Source organism: Rutilus rutilus (genome assembly GCF_951802725.1).
Source record: "Rutilus rutilus genome assembly, chromosome: 4".
NCBI classification, from domain to species: Eukaryota; Metazoa; Chordata; class Actinopteri; order Cypriniformes; family Leuciscidae; genus Rutilus; species Rutilus rutilus.
This window is the reverse complement of record NC_140212.1, coordinates 32,724,902-32,747,958: the sequence shown is the minus strand read 5'-3', so window position 1 is coordinate 32,747,958 and position 23,057 is coordinate 32,724,902. Positions and strand designations below refer to the sequence as shown.

General features: G+C 38.1%; 1 protein-coding gene across 3 annotated transcripts in view; it reads left to right on the top strand.

Annotated features, from left to right (window-relative positions):
* LOC311289695 (NLR family CARD domain-containing protein 3-like) overlaps positions 1 to 23,057 on the top strand; it is an 80,517-nt gene that overhangs the window by 7,711 nt on the left and 49,749 nt on the right. For all 3 annotated transcript variants that reach the window (XM_084407919.1, XM_084407917.1, XM_084407918.1), the window contains exons 2-4: positions 7,540 to 7,867; positions 8,705 to 8,767; positions 20,907 to 22,725. In XM_084407919.1, the coding sequence (XP_084264045.1) occupies positions 7,612 to 7,867; positions 8,705 to 8,767; positions 20,907 to 22,725 (2,138 nt within the window). In that variant the 5' untranslated portion in view covers positions 7,540 to 7,611. The remainder of the gene's footprint in view (positions 1 to 7,539; positions 7,868 to 8,704; positions 8,768 to 20,906; positions 22,726 to 23,057) is intronic.

Here is a 23,057-nt window from a genome sequence, read left to right as displayed (position 1 = left end):
TAACCGCTTAGGTATCGAAATCTGGTACCGAACAACAAGTCATTTTTCGATACTCGATAGAATCGAGGCAATTCGGTCGGTACCTAAAAAGTATCGAACTCGGTACCCAGCCCTAGTGATTCGGTCCGCTAAAGAGGTGCTTTTCTATGGTGAGCAACTTCTATGTTGGGCTTGTTCCAACGGTGATAAGTCAACGTTTCAGTGTACCGTAAAATTTCAAATAATAGCCGAGTCCCAAATAGACGCCTGTCTCTTTTACACGCCTGGTGTGGCTACAGGTTTGGATAAATAAAGGCCAGTCTCAAATAGAGGCCCGGTCTGTTTTTTAGTTTCGGGTTGTATTTAATCTTCTAAAACCCGTCAGATCGTCTGTTTAAGCCAGTTCTATGGAGCAGATTGCGCACGCAAGAGAGCCCTGCGCATCTGGGCGGGAGCTGTTAGCGCAAGCAAGGCAGGCAGAGTTAGCAGAGGCCGGAGAGGGAGAAGTGAAGGAGAGCGACAAGGAGGAGGAATTCGCCAATGAACTTGTAGTTGAGGATCGCGGTGATGATGATAGTAATGAATATAGGGTCCTTTTGTATCACATGATTGCAGTTGTTTTACAGGGTAGATTCTTTCATTCTTTCTTGTTGATGTGTTTCTGGCAACTAGTTCAAAGGCTCGATGGATATTACCGGTAACTTGTATTGTTCAGCCCATGGCTGTCATATCGTTTCATTTTTTTATGCTGCCAATAATCTAAAGGGGGTAGCACTCGCACACCGTACGAGAAGCGCAGCGCCGCACTACTCTGACAACTCGAGGTATCGCAAACCAGACGCGCACTTTGTCAGTTTATGGCCAGCAATATAGTTATGTTGGTAACACTTTACGGTAAGGGTACATGAATTATCATGAATTCATGCATGAAATATGCATTCATTCATGCATTAATATCTCATGAATCATCAGGAACTAACACGAGTTCAACGTTTTTCATTCATGACTTCATGGATGAACAACACCTTAATTAAAACATTAACTAAGATGAGTACATCATCATGAATTATGATTTATTACACATGATCATGATGTTTTCTTTGTTCACACAAAAAAATTGGTCTTTACCACCCATTGTGGATAAAGCTATGGTCATGGTACATGAATCATCATGAATTCATGCATAAAAAAGTATTAATTCATGCATGCAAGACTACTCTTCGAATTATTAAAGGAATGTACAAAAATCCACATTATCTAATGCTTGCATATAGGCAAGAACAGTATATCAATTAATGTGAGAACTTTTTTTCTGAATTATGATCTGAGTTTCCAAGCATGTTCATGTCTTCTCATAGCCTGCAGGTAAATGGACAGAGCCCAAAATTGGCCAATCACAGCACATAACATACAAATTCTGTTGGCGTTCAAATACTAGTCATCATTAACTAAGCATTATTTATCAGTGACTTCATCATGTGTGTGGCCCCTCAACTAAAGTGGTGACTTGGTGCTTTGAAACACTGATGAACAATGTGTTTTCATTATGAACTGAGTTATCCATCATGTTCATGTCTTCTTCATAGCCTGCAGGTAAATGGACAGACCCCAAAATTGGCCAATCACAGCACATAACATACGAATTCTGTTGGCATTCAAATACAGTAGTCATCATTAACTAAGCATTATTTATCTATGACTTCCTCATGTGTGTGGCCCCTCAACTAAAGTGGTGACTTGGTGCTTTGAAACACTGATGAACAATGTGGCATAACTGTGAAATGACATGAATATGAACATGAAAGTTCAAGCCTTTGCAAACAATGTACTGTGGACACAAATGGACTTTGATCTTAACTTGCAACGTGATCTCATGAGAATACGTGTGTATTTTTACGCAAAGTGTAGTTCTACCATACGTACATTTATTTACGTTTTATACACACAGAAACGTATAATACTGACAGTGGACAGCACAAAAACGTAATTTATTTACTTATAAACAACTTATACAAACAACGACGTACAAATTTGGGCGTATTCCTATTTAACAAATGCCTATTCAAATCGTGGCATTAACATTTTGACTCATAATACACTAAAACACAACATAAATTCACAAAAGAAATCAATTTTATTAGCTTAATGTGATCAAATCTTTATAATCCATACGTTGTTTGCAAGAAACAGATCCAAATGCAGCCCTTCATCCAGTGATCTTCATCTCTATTTCTCTCAGAGACCAACGTCAAATCCCGCGCTCGTGGTGAATTCAAATTCAAAAATTGTGCCTGAAGCGTTACGACATGTTTTACGGCAGTGATATCAAACGCTCATTGGCTCTCGCATGCTTCGTCACAGATTGCAACGTGCCGTTTTTAAGTTGTGTACTACATTTGAAATGGAGAAGCGCGCGCGCCTTCACAGAGCGAACAGCAAACCGAACCGGATTAACATTTTCATGGATTAATAATTTAAATTCTGCTCTGTAACGTTACCTCATACAAAACTATTATATAACGTTACTACCAGAAAGGACTGCGACACATCGTCACGTGAACGACTTTTGGTACCGGTTTTGACATTTTCTCAATAAATAAATGATTGTGATTGTCTGTCTGTTGTTTTAATTTATAATTGTAGTTACGTAGTTTTAAGAAATGGTTAGGTTTAGGGGTAGGGGTAGGATTAGTTGCTCAAACCATCTTTTAATGCTACATTAGTAAAACTGCCATTTCCCTACACATATCTGTCCATTATGTTTTATCCTTTTAATATTGTCTATAAAATTGGGTATGTTTTGGTGTGGGAGTAGGTTTAAGGGATCTTATATTTATAATCTATAAAATGGTAAAAGGGAAATTATACAGATATCTTTATAATATGAAATATTCGTAAATAGTTTAACGTACATGTTTTAGCTGTAAAATCGTAATAATGTTATGTAACTTTACTGCTTTATTCTGAACGGTATAAACCAGTTAAATCAACAGCTGGAAAGAGCTGAGAAGGAATTCAGTACATACACCATGAACTTTATTTGAAGTGCCTGTATATCTGAAAACTCTTTACAAAACCATAAAGCTGTTTTACAATTTCATGATATGGAGGAGTCACATCAGTAGCATACATTAAAAGGTGACTCTTTACCCAAAAAGAGATCAAGCTGTTTGTGAAACATTTTTTAAACAGCTTTATGGTTTTTAACTGGTTTATACCGTTTAAGAATAAAGCAGTACAGTTAAGATCAAAGTCCATTTGTGTCCACAGTACATTGTTTGCAAAGACTTGAACTTTCATGTTCATATTCATGTCATTTCACAGTTATGCCACATTGTTCATCAGTGTTTCAAAGCACCAAGTCACCACTTTAGTTGAGGGGCCACACACATGAGGAAGTCATAGATAAATAATGCTTAGTTAATGATGACTACTGTATTTGAATGCCAACAGAATTCGTATGTTATGTGCTGTGATTGGCCAATTTTGGGGTCTGTCCATTCACCTGCAGGCTATGAAGAAGACATGAACATGATGGATAACTCAGATCATAATGAAAACACATTGTTCATCAGTGTTTCAAAGCACCAAGTCACCACTTTAGTTGAGGGGCCACACACATGATGAAGTCATTGATAAATAATGCTTAGTTAATGATGACTAGTATTTGAACGCCAACATAATTCGTATAATATGTGCTGTGATTGGCCAATTTTGGGCTCTGTCCATTTACCTGCAGGCTATGAGAAGACATGAACATGCTTGGAAACTCAGATCATAATTCAGAAAAAAAGTTCTCACATTAATTGATATACTGTTCTAGCCTGTATGCATGCATTAGATAATGTGGATTTTTGTACATTCCTTTAATAATTGGAAGAGTAGTCTTGCATGCATGAATTAATACTTTTTTATGCATGAATTCATGATGATTCATGTACCATAACCATAGCTTTATCCACAATGGGTGGTAAAGACCAATTTTTTGTGTGAACAAAGAAAACATCATGATCATGCGTAATAAATCATAATTCATGATGATGTACTCATCTTAGTTAATGTTTTAATTAAGCTGTTGTTCATCCATGAAGTCATGAATGAAAAACGTTGAACTCATGTTAGTTCCTGATGATTCATGAGATATTAATGCATGAATGAATGCATATTTCATGCATGAATTTATACATGAATTCATGATAATTCATGTACCCTTACCGTAAAGTGTTACCTTTATGTTTAAGGATATTATGGAATTAAGATCATGTCTGTACTATGTTATGATTGTACTGTATAATGAAATACAATCGTTGCTTAGTCTGCAGTCTGAATTCACTTTACCTCAGAGCGTCCGTTAACTGAATGAATTGAGAATATCACCTGAAAATCCGATAACATCAGCAGTTTTCATTCAAGCAGCTGATTTCTGTAAATGAATGTAAAACTGAATGTATATGGCAGCACAGGGTGAAGTCAGTATATACATTAACAACGATTTGAGACAATGTACACTTTTAAAGACGTGGCGATGCGCTCCTCGTCTGGTGTGTCTGGCGGCGATTTGGGAAAATAAAAGCCCGGGCTATTATTTGAAGTTTTACGAAATGTCTCTTTATAAAAGCAGAGTGCTACCCAATATTCACGCACTTGAACGCACTTTTTTTTTTTTTCTGCTTATCTCCCACGCCCACCCTGCAGTATCCGTGCACCTCCCACACCTTGAGAACCACTGGGTTAGGGGAAGGGGAACGTTCTCCAAACCAACAGGAAACATTCTTTTTACGTAAAGAATGCTAGGATATCTGTTCTGGGAACCAAAAATTGTTAGTTGGGTGATGCAATAAATGCATTAAGGCAATTCTAAGATTGCATTCTATGCGTTTGACGTGTGTACTAAAGTAGGCTATGTCAATCATCATTAGAGTGCCACCCTCAGGCTGAATAATGCAAGGACATTACAATTCTGCCAAAAGTGTGTCTCTGATGTGTTCAGCGATTAGAATATAAAGAATATAAAGCTTACATAATGTTTAGCTTAAACTAGCACTAAGACCCAGAATCTGCCCTACCTAAATTTATGGCCAGGAGCCGCTACTGGTATCAGGTGTCCTTCACGCTTAATACAGGCAGCATTTGAGGGGTGCTTTACTCCTCAGTCTTTTTATACTTCTTTTCGGGGAATTCCAATCTTATTGCATTCATCAACTCCTCTATGTCCTGTATGATCCAATCTTCCTGTTGTAGGGGTATCAGTCTCTGTAAATCATGTTTAATAAGTCGGATGTCCTTTCGCTGTCGCCTATTCTGTTGTCTTCTTCTAGCGCTTCTCCCCTTTAACATTTTAGTCTTATCTGCGCTGCTTGTTTTTACACAATTTCTCTTCACACCTGTCCGCCCTCTCGTTAACCTTTGTAGTTAGTTACAAACATGAAGTTAATTCATTTACATTTCACACCTTTTGCTCTACATCATAAACAAAATAAGTCAAATATTTTTATACCATTCATCAATATCATTTTAAGTATTTCAAGTACTTTTCAATCACATAGCATTCAAGTGTCTTTATATTCCAGCATATATGGCATTACCTTAAAAGCAAGCAAAATAACATTTCTTTCACAATATTCCTCATTCCTCAAGTAATTCCGGCCCAAGGCATACAGGGACGAGGTCTGGTTGAGTTGCATTAGTATTGCCGCCATGTCCAAGAGACAACATTTCACAGATTTAATATACTGATATACATCCAATTTCTTTCCCAGCTGATTATGTTCAAAGATATAACCGACTGTGTTTATATGAACTGTTTGTATTTGACAGTTGATGCAAAAAGCATGCTTTCTGTGCACACGCTTTGTGTTTTACACTCAGAAAACCATACAGTGAGGAAAATAAGTGTTTGAACACCCTGCTATTTTGCAAGTTCTCCCACTTGGAAATCATGGAGGGGTCTGAAATTGTCATCGTAGGTGCATGTCCACTGTGAGAGACATAATCTAAAAAAGAAAATCCAGAAATCACAATATATGCTTTTTTAACTATTTATTTGTATGATACAGTTGCAAATACGTATTTGAACACCTGTCTATCAGCTAGAATTCTGACCCTCAAAGACCTGTTAGTCTGCCTTTAAAATGTCCACCTCCACTCCATTTATTATCCTAAATTAGATGCACCTGTTTGAGGTCGTTAGCTGCATAAAGACACCTGTCCACCCCATACAATCAGTAAGAATCCAACTACTAACATGGCCAAGACCAAAGAGCTGTCCAAAGACACTAGAGACAAAATTGTACACCTCCACAAGGCTGGAAAGGGCTACGGGGAAATTGCCAAGCAGCTTGGTGAAAAAAGGTCCACTGTTGGAACAATCATTAGAAAATGGAAGAAGCTAAACATGACTGTCAATCTCCCTCGGACTGGGGCTCCATGCAAGATCTCACCTCGTGGGGTCTCAATGATCCTAAGAAAGGTGAGAAATCAGCCCAGAACTACACGGGAGGAGCTGGTCAATGACCTGAAAAGAGTTGGGACCACCGTTTCCAAGGTTACTGTTGGTAAATACACTAAGACGTCATGGTTTGAAATCATGCATGGCATGGAAGGTTCCCCTGCTTAAACCAGCACGTCAAGGCCCGTCTTAAGTTTGCCAATGACCATTTGGATGATCCAGAGGAGTTATGGGAGAAAGTCATGTGGTCAGATGAGACCAAAATAGAACTTTTTGGTCATAATTCCACTAAACGTGTTTGGAGGAAGAAGAATGATGAGTACTATCCCAAGAACATCATCCCTACTGTGAAGCATGGGGGTGGTAGCATCATGCTTTGGGGGTGTTTTTCTGCACATGGGACAGGGCGACTGCACTGTATTAAGGAGAGGATGACCGGGGCCATGTATTGTGAGATTTTGGGGAACAACCTCCTTCCCTCAGTTAGACCATTGAAGATGGGTCGAGGCTGGGTCTTCCAACATGACAATGACCCGAAGCACACAGCCAGGATAACCAAGGAGTGGCTCTGTAAGAAGAATATCAAGGTTCTGGCGTGGCCTAGCCAGTCTCCAGACCTAAACCCAATAGAGAATCGTTGGAGGGAGCTCAAACTCCGTGTTTCTCAGCGACAGCCCAGAAACCTGACTGATCTAGAGAAGATCTGTGTGGAGGAGTGGGCCAAAATCCCTCCTGCAGTGTGTGCAAACCTGGTGAAAAACTACAGGAAACGTTTGACCTCTGTAATTGAAAACAAAGGCTACTGTACCAAATATTAACATTGATTTTCTCAGGTGTTCAAATACTTATTTGCAGCTGTATCATACAAATAAATAGTTAAAAAATCATACATTGTGATTTCTGGATTTTTTTTTTTAGATTATGTCTCTCACAGTGGACATGCACCTACGATGACAATTTCAGATCCCTCCATGATTTCGAAGTGGGAGAACTTGCAAAATAGCAGGGTGTTCAAATACTTATTTTCCTCACTATATATCAGAACTTTAAACTGGCAAGGCTATTTAAACATGCAAAAAATAAATGTTTCGTGTTTTATTTGTTGCTGGCAGAGTATCCGAGGCACAAGCTGTAAAAGCACCACCCTTTTCTGGAAAGAGATAGCTGTGAATCGGTGAAAGACGATGGCATCTGTTGAAGAGCAGCTTCTGAACACACTAAAGGATTTGGTAGAAGCTGATCTAAAGGAGTTTCAGTGGCGCTTAAAAAAACATGAGAGTATATCAAATTATGTAATGGAGAATGCAGATAGGTTAAAAACTGTGGATAAGACGGTGGAGTGTTTTGGACCAGAAGAAGCTGTGAAGATCACAGTGGAGATCCTGAGAAAGATGAACCAGAATGAACTGGCTGAGCAGCTGGAGAACAAACACAAGCAAGGTAATGTTTAATTCGCTGTGACTGTAATATGATCGACTGATTACCAGTATGATGTTTGACTTAAGGCCATTGCACACTGAGTCCGAAATTCGCATCCAAAATTTCCGCACGTTCAAAAAAAATTCGACCTCACGTTATGTCAATCATGCTTGCACACTGTCTACGAAACTTTCGTCCGTAATAAAAAAAATAAAAAAAGAGTTTTTTTGACAATTCAGAGCCACCGTACAAGCGAACGACAAAATCCAGAATGGAGTCTGACAAGTTGATACACTTCGTCTCGCAGTCGCAGCACAAAGTACTGTATGAAAAACAAAATGCGGATTACAAAGACACTGAATATAAAGACAGATTGTGGCAGATCATTGCTGAACAGCTTGGGAAACAGGATGGTAGGCATTGATTTCGAAACAAAGGGTGTATGAAAGTGTATACAGTATTGTGTCGAATTTTGAATCACTCGGGATAATTTCGCAACTCCTTGATAAGGAGGTGAAACTCTCCTTCCTCTCGGCGCAATCTCAGGATTGGATGGACCCAATATTTCCTCTTTCTTTTTCTCTTTTTAAGAAGAAAGAGGGCAGTCATCCTCACTGCTTGACTTTTGTATTTACATTTCTTTCAGCAAAGGTTTAATAAATACGCATCGGACTCAGTGTGCAAGGTTTCTGTGCGTGACGAATTTTAAGGCTGACGAACACGAAAAAACGCATACGAATATTTCGGACTCAGTGTGCAATGGCCTTAAATCTTTCCTCTTTACTTTGCTGATGTTTTCATGTGATTTATATTTCCCAGTGAGTGATCCTCCTCTCTATCTTTCTCTCACACACACAGGTCAGGCTGAAGGTAATATAAAGACATCTGCCACTGTTGGAGCTCATTCAGAAGATAAATGGGGTAAATAACAATCACTGCCTGTACATGGAAACAAGAGAAAATGTAACATCAAGCAACAATAGGGGCTTTCGCACCAGAAGTACCCGGATTTTGGCGCATTCGCACCACAAGAACTAGGAATAATTTTAGTTCTAAGAACAGTCGGGTCTAATTCAGCACTATAGGAACTACCAGTGACGTTATTGTTCGCTGATTGGCCGAATGCACGCAAAACACCAGCACCCGTCATTTAAAAAAAAAGCGTTGTAAACAGATTCTAACGTATATATTTATTCCACAAACTAACTCTACGGACATGGAAAACAGGGATAGATGGGATAGAAAATCCAACGCAGCTGCTCAGCTAGCAACACTGGACATCAACCACATGGCAAACGCTAATACCTTTTCATTATGGTCTACTTTTCGATGTATAACAGTTTTATCTAATAACATATTAGACAGAACTGTTAGACAGATCATAAACTAATGACCACGGAGACTGCGAGCACTGTGTGCTTAGCTCTAGCTTTCTCAGTGCCATCAAAATAAAGGTCCGCCGTGCTGTCAAAATAAAAGTCACAACAACAAGTGTGGCTTACGTCACTTCAGAGTTCCTACTGGCGGTGCGAATGCAACCAGAATATTTTCCTAAGGGAACCATTAGTTTTCGGGGAACCACCCTGGTGGCTAGTTCCTAGAACAGGGCCAAGAAGAACAGCGGCAGTTAACCCTTTGGGGTCGGCAAACGTGCTGCGTGTTTTGCTCGATTTTTTTTCTTTTTTTTTTTTCTTTCACATAGCAGCAAAATAGACTTAAAATACTCCGTCATTTATGGTCATACAGACTTGAGAAATATGAAAAAATAAACTGTAAAATGTCTACTTTTTTATGTCCACTTAGAAGCAAAACAAAACATTGTGCTTTTGTAAAATAAAGAAAATAAATAGGGTGTGCTTTCTGCCTCTCCGTCTCTGTGAACTTTTTTTCTGGAACACGTCTCTAAACTTAAACAAAACTCAGCGAATACTATTCACCCAGGCATGAGTAATATATCTTTATAATCATTTAAGTGTCTACTATTAAATTATCTAATTCAAAAGGAAAAACAAATATTCTCTGTTTACATAATCTGTATGAAAAAGAGAGATGTCAGTCGTTCTCATTTCAGTTCATTATCTGCTAATGTGAACGCGCCCACGGAGAGTGCGCGCTATTCAAACGCAAATGATCTGAGGCAATCCATGCAAACTTGTATATGCCCACATCAGCTGGATAAAACACATCAAGTTTAATCCGATTCATGTACTTTACGTCGTCTCGCAACGCTGTGAGGAATAATACTATCAATAATAATCCTGGAAAATTGACCTCAGAAGTGCTGGTTTAGTTTCACTTCGAGGAGCATTATAAACACAGAGCTCCTCTGACCCTTATTTCTGAAGGCATTATTGTCTCGCGAGATCTGATGCGATATTTTGGCTGTCGTGGACGGTCATTTTAATAATGCAAATGAGGGGCGCGTTGATTGGTGGCAGGAAGGAGGGGGGTTGACACCGCAGGTAACTTCAGCATCATTACAAACTGACATCATGGCGCAAGTTGTCAATGAAGCCGACCTGGCCGCGACCTACGGAATTCAACCGTATATGTTTGAGCCAGACTCTGAACCAGAGCTGAAAAGGGAAGATGTAGAGTCGATGGAAGGACGTCTACATCAAGATGTCTCTAAGGCTACGTTCACACTGCAGGCTGAAACGACCCAATTCCGATTTTTTTGCCCCTATGCGACCTGTATCTGATCTTTTCATGACAGTCTGAACGACACAGATCCAATCTTTTCAAATGCGACCCAGGCCACTTGGGTATGTGGTCCCAAATCCGATACGTATCCGATCTTTTCAAATGCGACTTCAGTCTGAACGGCCAGGTCGCATGTATCCGACCCGCACATCATTGATACGCGACAAACGTCATAATTCTGCGTTGAAGTAGTCGTCGGTTTGAAAACGGACTGCATATTCGTCGAGCTGAGGTAAATCTGCCGAACGGGTCGACCTCGACGAGCCCGTAAAAAAAAAAAAAAAAAAAAAGCCCATGGCCACCATCATTATATATCCAATGACTAACGTTATGTTAACTTGTTTGTGCTGATATTAGATAGGTCAGCGGCTGCTGTCTGGCTCTTGTGTAACGGTCGCTGCGCGCGCTCGTGTGTTTCGTGTGTGTGTGTGTGTGTGTGAGTGAATCACAGCTAGTTGAAGTTTAGCTACTTCTGCAAACAACAAGTGACGTCGTTGACCGTTGAGTACTCTTCTGCGCATGCGGGTCACTTCTGGGTCATTTCACGTTCACACAGGAGATCACAAAAGGTCGCATTTAATTGGAAATGTGAATGGCCTTGCAAAAAAATCTGATTTTTTCAAAAAATCGGAATTGAGCATTAAGCCCTGCAGTGTGAACGTAGCCTAAATGGCAAAGACAATCATTTTGACTGAGACATACATTAACATCAGTAACGAGCTAAAACATTTGTTGCTATTTTTCTCCCACATAGGTTTACCTTTTATTTAATGTAGATTACATTAACGGAGATGTAGTCTACTTTTTTTATCAGCTTACAGTGGTTATTGAGATCAACATGTGCTATCATGTGGTGTTTTTGCCTTGTTTCACGTTGTGATTTTTTTAGACATTCAATATTTTTCTTCTACAGACATGTAATGTGATGTTTTTCTTTATGTTTATTATTACTTGACTGTTTGTTTTATTTATCTATCCTTATCTATTCTATAAAAAAATCAATACAATGATATGTTGTTTAACGCAGACACCTAACGATAAGCCAGTTGAAAGTGTTGTTGGGACAGCGTCATTAAAAATGAATTTCATCCACTGGTCCCTGATAGTTTGGTCCGTTTTTGGTAGAGAAAACACATTTACATGTTGTTTCTGGCAGTCAACCACAGAGCAACTCACGTGTGCACTTTGTTTCTGCATCTTTCTCGAATGAATATGAGGTGGAGAGGGGCAGGGCGGGCTTCCTGCAGCATATGTCTGCGGTGTCCATATATGGTATATCCTGCCCCATCATGACGTCAAGTCGGGGCAGAAATTAAAATCTCGTATTTGAGTGCGCGTGCACATGGGCTATTTTACAAACCCTGGGGTAAACAAACGCTTCACTTTTAAATATCGGCTTACCGGCCAGTGTATAATCGTTAGGCAATCATAACATACATTGATTCTCGTGGAAAAGTGAAAATTGCAGGTTATGACTCCTACAGTAAAAACTTTATAATCTTTACAAAACTAGTCAACGAAATGTTGTCTTTCATATTTTGTCTGTAAAATATCGTTTTTATGATATATTAGGGCATCTAAATGTTAATTTACAGTTTAATACGTTGCTTATACAGAGACATTTTATTTCAAAATATTTCAGTAGATTTTTACTCATCTCAGTATAGTAATATAGTTTGGTAAAAGCTGTTCATTCATTCACACACAGAAACGCGATTCATATTTAAACAGTCTTTTTGCGTTTACAGACACTATTCCATATTGCGATTAGAACAAAGCACTTGAGAATAAAGAACTTACTTATTCTTCAGCTGGATCCATTGCTCATCGAAATTAAACTACCAGCACTTGAGATACATTTTCCAGGATTATTATTAAGACTATGAATTCCTCACAGCGTCGTTAAGTACACGAGACGGTGTGTTTTATCCAGCTGATGTGGGCGTTGACACGTTTGCATGGATTGTCTCAGATCATTTGCTTTTGAATAGTGCACGCTCTCTGTGGGCGTGGTCACATTAGCAGATAATCAGTTGTAATGAGCTGTAATTAGATCGACTGACATCTCTCTCTTTTCATACATATTACATAAACTGAGAATATTTGTTTTTTATATAAATTACTTCATTTAAAAGAAGAGAATTCAAGCTTTATGCCTGTTTGCCTGTTTGACTGAGTATTCGCTGACTTACAGTTCATTTTCGGACGCGTTTCAGAATGGACTTCACTGACAGAGAGAAGGCAGAACTCACATTATGTTTATTTTTCTTTATTTGGCAAAAAGCACAACACTTTATTTTTTTGTGTATACTCACAATAAAAACAGACACTTAACAGGATCGAATGATGCACTGAAGTCTCTTTTGCACTGATAAGAAAAAAGCGAGCTGGTATCGCTGGCGCGACCGCCGACCCCAGGGGGTTAATTACAAAATACCATACAACGACCTACTTAACATAAATTCAAAAATACCTCCAATACCCACATACACACTCAATAACCAAAAACAATGCCACTCAACCCCTAGTCCAAGCAAAAACATTCAATATATTTAAAACAAGTTATTATGGTAATATGGACTAAAATATTAAAATGGTAAATATACTAAATAACTTCCATTCATGCATCTACATAAGAACATATAAACAAATACGCAAATCATACATACTCGTATACATCCCTATGCTTACGTACATATCTGAATATACCCATATGCATATATGCCTATACATGCACGCAAATACACACTTCTATCCATAGAAATGCATATACATACATATACCCTCACTATTCTGCACATACTTCAAATCAGGGTGTGGTTGTACAGCCTAATCACCTAGATATCATCATAGAGACCGTGTCTGTTCCCCGAATTAGGACATACAAAAAACTTCCAAACCCATCTAAAGGTAACAATTTAATTGATGTTAAACAAATAAAAAAACAGTTATAATACAAATGAGCAAATGATAAAGCTTGGGTTGCTGAATATTAGATCCCTTACTTCAGAAGCACTTATTGTTAATTATATGATTACAGACTATAATCTAGATGTGCAGTGTTTGACAGAAACCTGGCTAAAACCAAACGATTACATTACTTTAAATGAGACCACCCCGTAAGATTACTGTTATAAACATGAACCTCGTCTGAAAGGCAAAGTGGGAGGTGTTGCTGTAATTTATGGTAATATTTTTAGAATTACTAAGAAGTCTAGTTTCAAATATAATTATTTTGAAGTGTTGGTGCTTAATATAATAATATAGTGTAAATGATAAATCACGTTTGAGATTTGTGCTGGCTACTGTATACAGGCCACCATACAGACTTTATCTGCAGCCAGTACTAACTCTGATAGAAAGTCAGCAAATTATTTGATAAAGTCCTAATTGTTGGTGATTTTAATATACATGTAGATAACGAAAAAGATGCATTGGGATTGGCATTTAAAGACATTCTTAACTCTATTGGAGTTAGACAACATGTGTCAGGACCTACTCATTGTAATAATACTCTAGATTTAATATTATCTCATGGAATCAATGTTGATGTCGTTGAAATTCTGCAGCAGAGCGAAGACATCTCAGATCATTATCTGGTCTTGTGTAAACTTCACTTAGCCAAGGCTGCAAAGCCGTTACAAATATGTTAGACCTATCAAAAGTTAAAGTAATAATTTGAGTAAATAATAAATTAAACTCATCTACCTCCTCTATTTCTTTTTTAGGTATTGTTTTAGATTCACAACTTAAATTTGATAAACATATAAAAAAGCTCTAAAAAATGGTAAGGATTAATCTAAATGGTTTCAGACTTATTAGAAAATATATCTCAATTGAGGCAGCACATCTTTTTATGCATGCAATGATCTTGTCCCGCATTTCATACAGTATTACAGTTTGGACTCAAACAAGTGATTCCTTAATTAAAAAAATTGAAATGTTGTATAATCAAGCTCTAAAAATAATGGATAAAAAGTCAAATCAATGGCATCACTGCAATGTTTTAAAAAAAATGTAATATGCTAAGCTTTACAAATTTTAAAAATCTGTCATATATAAAATTGATTTTTAAATGTTTGCACAATAAGGCACCATCTGTTCTATGTAAATTGATAAAGAGACAGGATGATACAAGTAGAATCACTAGGAGTTCGGCAGGTGGGAATTGTAGGATTAATTTTTGTAGAACTACACAAGGGCAAAGAGCCTTTTCTGTTGAGGGCTCCAAACTCTGGAACCTGTTGCCAAATTTGTTTAAGGCAATACTTGAAATAAAGTCCTTTACATTTAAGGTAAAGCAGTGGTTTAAAATAAACCAGAACTGTACGCATATTTAAATGTAATAATTGTTTAGGTATATATATATATATATATATATATATATATATATATATAGGCAAGGCAAGTTTATTTATATAGCACATTTCATACACAATGGCAATTCAAAGTGCTTTACATAGAAGAAATTAAAATAATAAAAAGAAATAAGAATAATTAAAACAGTTTAGAAGAATACAAAATAAAATACAGTACAAACAGTCGGACGAACATTGGCACAGTGCTCATTCAGTAAATGCATAGTTAAACAGATGTGTTTTGAGTCTGGATTTGAATGTGACTACAGTAGGAGCACGTCTGATCTCCTCTGGAAGCTGGTTCCAGCTGCGGCTGGCATAATAGCTAAAAGCGGACTCGCCATGCTTAGAGTGAACCCTTGGTATTTCAAGCTGATATGATCCTAATGATCTGAGTGATCTGTTGGGTTTATATTCAGTGAGCATATCTGCAATGTATTGAGGTCCTAGGCCATTGAATGATTTATATACCAGTAATAATACTTTAAAATCAATCCTAAATTTAACTGGGAGCCAGTGTAAAGACCTGAGGACTGGTGTGATATGTTCATATTTTCTGGTTCTGCTCAGAATCCTGGCGGCAGCGTTCTGTATGAGCTGCAACTGTCTTATGGTCTTTTTGGGAAGGCCAGTGAGGAGTCCATTACAGTAATCCACCCTGCTGGTGATGAAAGCATGAACAAGTTTCTCTAAGTCTTGTCTGGAAACAAAGCATCTTATTCTTGCTATATTTTTCAGATGATAGTATGCTGATTTAGTTATTGCTCTGACATGACTACTGAAACTAAGGTCTGACTCTAGTGTCACACCAAGATTCCTGACTTGATGTTTAGTTGTTTGACCCCTAGAGTGAAGGTATGCGTTCACCTTGAGAACTTCATCTTTGTTTCCAAACGCAATGACTTCAGTTTTGTCTTTGTTTAACTGAAGAAAGTTTTGACACATCCAACTGTTAACTTCATCAATGCATTGGCACAGGGAGTCAATGGGGCTGTAATCGTTAGGCGATAGGGCTAAGTAGAGCTGTGTGTCGTCTGCATAGCTGTGGTAAGCAATTTGGTTCTTTCTCATTATTTGGCTCATTGGGAGCATATACAGGTTGAACATGAGTGGTGCAAGAATTGAGCCTTGAGGGACTCCGCATGTCATGGATGTCCACTCAGACTTATGGTCTCCTATACTCACATAATAACCTCTCCCATCTAAGTATGACCTGAACCATTTTAGGACTATCCCAGAAAGCCCCACCCAGTTTTCCAGCCTGTCCAGAAGTATGTTGTGATCGACAGTGTCAAATGCAGCACTGAGGTCGAGTAGTACCAGCACTGATAATTTGCCTGAATCAGTATTTAAGCGAATATCGTTTATTATCTTTATGAGCGCTGTCTCTTTGCTGTGGTGCGGTCGGAAACCAGATTGAAAATTGTCAAAGTATCCATTCGAGCATAAGAATTTGTTCAGCTGATTGAAGACAACTTTTTCAATGATCTTACCTATGAAAGGAAGCTTTGAGATCGGTCTATAGTTGCTTAATATGGTCTTATCCAGATTGCTCTTTTTCAGGAGGTGCTTGACAACTGCAGTTTTCAGGGAGTTTGGAAAACTCCCAGAGAGAAGTGAAGCATTTACCACTTCTAGAAGATCTGCTTCTAAACTGTTTAACACACTTTTGAAAAACGATGTGGGAAGTGTGTCAAGAGCGCAGGTTGATGTTTTAAGGTGCTGTACGGTTGCTTCCAAAATTTTGCCATCAATTTCTTTGAAATCAGACATAGTAACTACTTTCTCAGGTGGTTTGATCTGTCTGACCCCAGCGCAAGTCAAGGATGTGCTGATCACCTTTCTGATATTATTGATTTTCTCAGAGAAGAAAGAAGCAAACTCACTGCACTTGCTGTCTGAGAGCATTTCACTGGGAATCTGGCTTGGGGGGTTTGTCAGTCTCTCTACAGTAGCAAAAAGAGTGCGTGTGTTGTTTAAATTGCTGTTTATAATATTTGAGAAGAAAGTCTGTCTAGCTTTGCCTAGTTCCATATTGAAAGCATGAAGGCTGTCTTTGTAGATGTTATAATGGACTACAAGTTTTGTCTTCCGCCACATGCGCTCTGCTTTTCTGCATTGTCTTTTCATATTTTGCACTGCTGTTGAGTTTCTCCAAGGTGCCTTTTGTCTGCCACTCTTCTTCCTGACTTTAACAGGAGCAATATCATCAATTACACCTTTAACTTTTGAGTTAAAAGAATCAAGGAGAAAATCAACAGAGTCTGCAGATATGCTTGGTGTTAAGGATATAGCCTTCATAAATAGGACACTAGTGTTCTCATTTAAGCATCTCTTCTTGACAGACACAGATCTAGCTTCAGTGGCAGGAGAGATCAATATATCAAAGAAAATACAGAAATGATCAGACAGTGCTACATCCTTAATAACAATCGATGAAATGTTTAGACCCTTACTGATAAGTAAATCTAAAGTGTGTCCACGATTGTGTGTGGGTCCATGTACATGCTGAGTCAGATCAAAAGTTTTTAAAACAGTTTTGATTTCTTTTGCCATATTGTTTTCTCCATTATCTATATGGATGTTAAAATCTCCAGTAATGGCAAAACAGTCAAACTCTGAGGTAATTGTTGATAACAGTTCTGTAAAGTCCTCAGCAAAGGCTGGAGAGTATTTTGGAGGCCTGTAAATAATGAAAAGTAAAATGCGTGGAGCACCTTTTAACACAATACCCAGATATTCGAAAGACAAGTAATTCCCAAATGATATTTGCTTACATTGATAGATATCTTTAAAAAGAGCATCTGCTTTATGAACTTTTTCACTTACAAGACTGATAATATCAGGAAGAAAATTATAACTATGCAACCGTCTACTACAGTATCACATCAGGCAGTGCATTGTTGTGTCCCTAAGGAAAAATTTGATTCATTCATTGCTATAGAAGAGGAAGAATTTGTTAAACTCGTTAAATCTTCTAAATCGACAACATGTATGTTAGACCCTATTCCGACTAAGCTACTGAAAGAGACGCTTCCAGAGGTCATAGATCCTCTTCTTAATATCATTAATTCATCTTTGTCATTAGGATATGTACCAAAAACTTTTAAGCTGGCTATGATTAAACCGCAACTTGATCATAGAGAATTAGTCAATTACAGGCCGATCTCGAATCTACCTTTTCTGTCAAAGATACTAGAAAAGGCGATATCCTCACAACTATGTTCCTTTTTTAGAAAGAAATGATATCTGTGAGGATTTTCAGTCAGGATTTAGACCGTACCATAGTACTGACACTGCTCTCATTAGAGTTACAAATGATTTGCTCTTATCATCCGATCGTGGTTGTATCTCTCTATTAGTGTTACTCGATCTTAGTGCTGCATTTGATACTATTGACCACAACATTCTTTTAAATAGACTCAAATTATGTTGGCATTAGTGAAATTGCATTAGCATGGTTTAAATCATACTTATCTAACCGTTATCAGTTTGTAGCAGTAAATGAAGAGATGTCTTATCGATCACAAGTTCAGTATGGCGTACCACAAGGCTCAGTACTAGGACCGTTGCTTTTCACTCTGTACATGCTACTCTTGGGAGATATCATTAGGAAGCATGGAATTAGTTTCCACTGTTATGCTGATGATACTCAGCTCTATATTTCTTCACGCCCTGACGAAACTTAACGATTCACTAAATTAATGGAATGTATAGATGATATAAAAAATTGGATGACTAGTTATTCCCTACTACTTAATTCTGAAAAAACAGAGATTCTAATTATTGGACAAAAAACTTCCTCACGTAATAATCTAGAATACTGTCTAACACTTGATGGCTGCTCTGTCAAGTCTTCGTCGTCGGTTAGGAACCTGGGTGTGCTCTTTGATACCAATCTTTCATTTGAAAGTCATGTATCTAGTTTCTGTAAAACCGCATTTTTCCATCTTAAAAATATATCTAAATTACGTCATATGCTCTCATTGACAAATACAGAACAATTAGTCCATGCGTTCATGACATCAAGGCTAGATTATTGTAATGCTATTATGGGTGGTTGCCCTGCACGCTTAAACAATTTACAGCTGGTCCAAAACACAGAAGCTCGAGTTCTTACCAGAACCAGGAAGTATGACCATATTAGCCCAGTTCTGTCAACACTGCACTGGCTGCCTATTAAACATCGTATAGAATTTTAAATATTGCTGATTACTTACAAAGCACTAAATGGTTTAGCTCCGCAATACTTGAGCGAGCTCTTAACGCATTATAGTCCTTCACGTCTATTGCGATCTCAAAATTCCGGCCAGTTGATAATACCTAGAATATAAAAATTAACTGCTGGCAGTAGATCCTTTTCCTATTTAGCACCAAAACTTTGGAACAGTCTTCCTAACATTGTCCGGGAAGCAGACACACTCTGTCAGTTCAAAGAAGAATGGTGTCTACGCTAATATTAGTCTCTCTGTTTATCCCGAGGTTTACCGCAGCAGTCCACCGGATCCAGGCTGTATCCATTATTTAAGGCCAGATAAGTAGTATGTTGAGGGTTGATTTGTAGGGAAGGACTACACGCCTGCGCACATATATTCAAACGCACATACCTATAGACTGAACTCGTAATACGCATGTGCACGGCATCAGCGTTCTCACTGGTTCGCGTTTTTGAAGTTTAAGAACTTAGAATTTAAGAGTTTTCTGTTAAAACGGTGTTGTGTTAGCGGCCCCTAAGTTAATAACTAATGATCGTTACGACGGAAGCGAATCAATCAAACTAACTTTAGCTGGACAATAACTTTATTCTAGAGCTGCTATAAAGCTGCAACACTTTACTTTAATTTCCTATTATCAATGTAAAGCTGCTTTGGAACAATCTACATTGTTAAAAGCGCTATATAAATGAAGATGACTTGACTTGACTTGACTTGACTTGACCTAATCACAGCAGGAATAAAAGTCCTAAAATATCTTTCCTTCTTACACCGAGATGGAATCAACCTCCTACTAAATGTACTCTCCTGTGCACCAACGATACCATTTAAAGGGTGAGCTGTTTCACACAAAATGACAGAGTTGGCCAGAATTCTCCTCTCCATCACCACCTCCAGTGGATCAAGGGTAGTCCCCAACACAGAGCTGGCTTTCTTTATAAATTTATTCAGTCTGTTTGCATCGCTGATCCTGATTCCACTTCCCCATCATACAACAGCATAGAAAAGTACTGTCGCCACAACCGATTCATAAAAGGAACAGAGCATTTCTCCCCGAAATCCAAAAGATCTCAATCTCCTCAAGAAATAGAGATGACTCTGTCATTTTTTATGTCATCTCAATGTTCGTGGCCCAGCTTGATTTCCCTAGAGGGCGCTGTGTGTATGCAGCAGCCTGTTGCAGCAGCTCTTATACCAACTATAATACAACTTCATTTAATAGAACAGTGTCTAGTCATGATTTTACAAATGATTAAAGGGTTTACAAGGGACTTATTCCTTGCAGAAGTTTTCATTTAGGGATTGTCTACATGCACAGGCTAATTTCAATAACCCTATCCTAACCATAATTCTGCTTCATGTCTTGTTTGGTGTGCTAGTTGTCAATGGTTTGATCAAAAAGATTTTAATAATTTTGGTCAGCATGAACTGAATTTGATCTGAGTCCAATAGTGACAATACAATAAATGCTCTGAAAGGAATTAGAAAAAGGATGTTATTCAGAAATTTTAAAATTGAAACCAACTGCATTCAAGTCAAGGTCTTTCCATCACCATATATGTTGTCAACTTCAGCATAATCATTGTAAGATGTGCATGTAAACACTATTGCAGTATGAGTGTGATTAATTTGAATATAGTAGAAGCACGGTTTTTATCACACATGTACTGTAGTTATTTTGTAATGGGAATTTCAGACCAGATTATAATTCATAATAGGTTTAATAATAAATTTATGAATACATGATCACTTAGTCTTTGCTGTCTTTTCCCCTTTTTCTTAAAGTCTCAACTGCAGACAACAGTCAAGCTACTGTTTATGATTATTCAAAAACCAGCTGCAAACTGAAGGACAAATTAAAACAGGACTACGAGCGGATATTGGTTGGTAATTCACAGAAGGGCTATCGGGAATTCCTAAACGATATTTACACTGATTTATATGTGGTGGAGAATGAAACTGGAGGAAGAGTGAACGACCATGAGGTGAGACAGATCGAATCAAATAACAACCGATCGACTGCCAAGGAGACGGCAATCAAGTGTAATAACATGTTTAAAGTCCAGTGTGACACGAGTCGACGAAACAGAAAAGTGCTGACAATGGGTATCGCAGGAGTGGGAAAAACTGTCTCTGTCAATAAATTCATCCTTGACTGGGCTGAAGGAATAGAAAATCAGGATATAGTCTTCATATTTCCACTTCCATTCCGTACACTGAATTTGATTAAAGAAGAGTACAGTCTCATGGGACTGCTTAACAAATACTTCTTTAGTAGTCCTGAAGAATTGCCCTCTCTTCCTGAAGGTGACGGTAAGGTCATGTTCATCTTTGATGGGTTGGATGAATGTCGCTGCACTTTGAACTTTAAAGAGGATGACACATGTACAGATGTTAAAGAAAAAACAACATTGAGTAAGATAATAATAAACCTTATCAAGACACACCTGGTTCCCTCTGCTCTCATCTGGATCACATCCAGACCAGCAGCAGCCAGTCTGATACCCCGTGACTACATTGATCAAGTGACAGAGGTGCGAGGATTTAACGATGAGCAGAAAGAGCAATACTTCAAAAATAACAGCAGTCCTGAGGTTTCTGGAAACATTATCAGTCACATCAGGAAATTCAGGAGCCTGTACATCATGTGTCATATCCCTGTCTTCTGCTGGATTTCACTCACTGTTCTTCAGCCTCTACTGTATCGAGAGAGCAATAACAAAACTCCCACAACTCTCACAGGGATGTACACAAGGTACTTAATTTCTCAGCAGCAACAGATGGAAAAAAAATACTGTGATGACCCTGAACCTAAAACTAATGCAAGGTCTTTTGAAGAGATTATTCTGAAGCTTGGAAAACTGGCCTTTCAACAGCTGGAGAAAGGAAATCTGATTTTCTACAAAGAAGATCTTGAGGAATGTGGACTAGATGTCAGCGAAGGGTCAGTGTACTCTGGGTTATGCACTGAAATGTTTAAGGAAGAAATACTTTTACGTAGAAATGTTTACAGCTTCGTACATCTCAGCGTACAGGAATTCCTGGCAGCTCTTTATGTGTTTTTGATGGGCAAAGACAAGAAAACAAACCCATTTATTGAATCCTGGACAGAAAAACTGGCATGGAAACTGTCCAAAAAGCCTCTTCTGTTTAAGCTTCATACGACAGCAGTCAATAAGGCTTTACAAAGCGAGAACGGACACCTGGACCTTTTCCTCCGGTTCCTCCTGGGTCTGTCACAGGAGTCCAGTCAGAATGACCTGAAGGAACTACTGCCAGGACTAAAACTCAAAACAGAGAACATGAAAAACACTGCTGACTATATCAAAAAGAAAATAGAAAAGGAGACATCAGTAGAGAGGACCATCAATCTCTTCCACTGTCTCAATGAACTGAAAGATGACTTTGTGAAGGAAATCCAGGAGAATCTGAGCTCAGGAAAACTTTCAGCACATAATCTCTCCTCTGCTCAGTGGTCTGGTCTGGTGTTTGTGCTCCTCATGTCTGAAGAGACTCAGGAAAAGTTTGAACTGCAGAAATACAGAAGATCTGATCATGCACTGATGAGACTACTACCAGTGATCAAAAACACCAGAAGAGCATTGTAAGAGTCTCCTTTACATTTATATACTATTAGTCATTTTAATTGGGGCTTAATTTTACTCGGTTAACTCATTGGCCGAGACTTTAAATGTATCAATATGTGTTATGATATTAATTGCCAATGTATCTCCATCATCAGACAAGATGAGTCTTGAGTTTTACCTACCTTTTAAAGGTGTCGTGAATTGAGAAATCAAATTTTCCCTGATCTTTTGACATATAAGAGGTCATTATACTATAAAAATATCCTATTCTCAACTCAAAACTTCCTAGTTACAGATTTTGTTACATTATTGTGTCATGTAACCATCTCTGCAAAAGATCAATGCCATC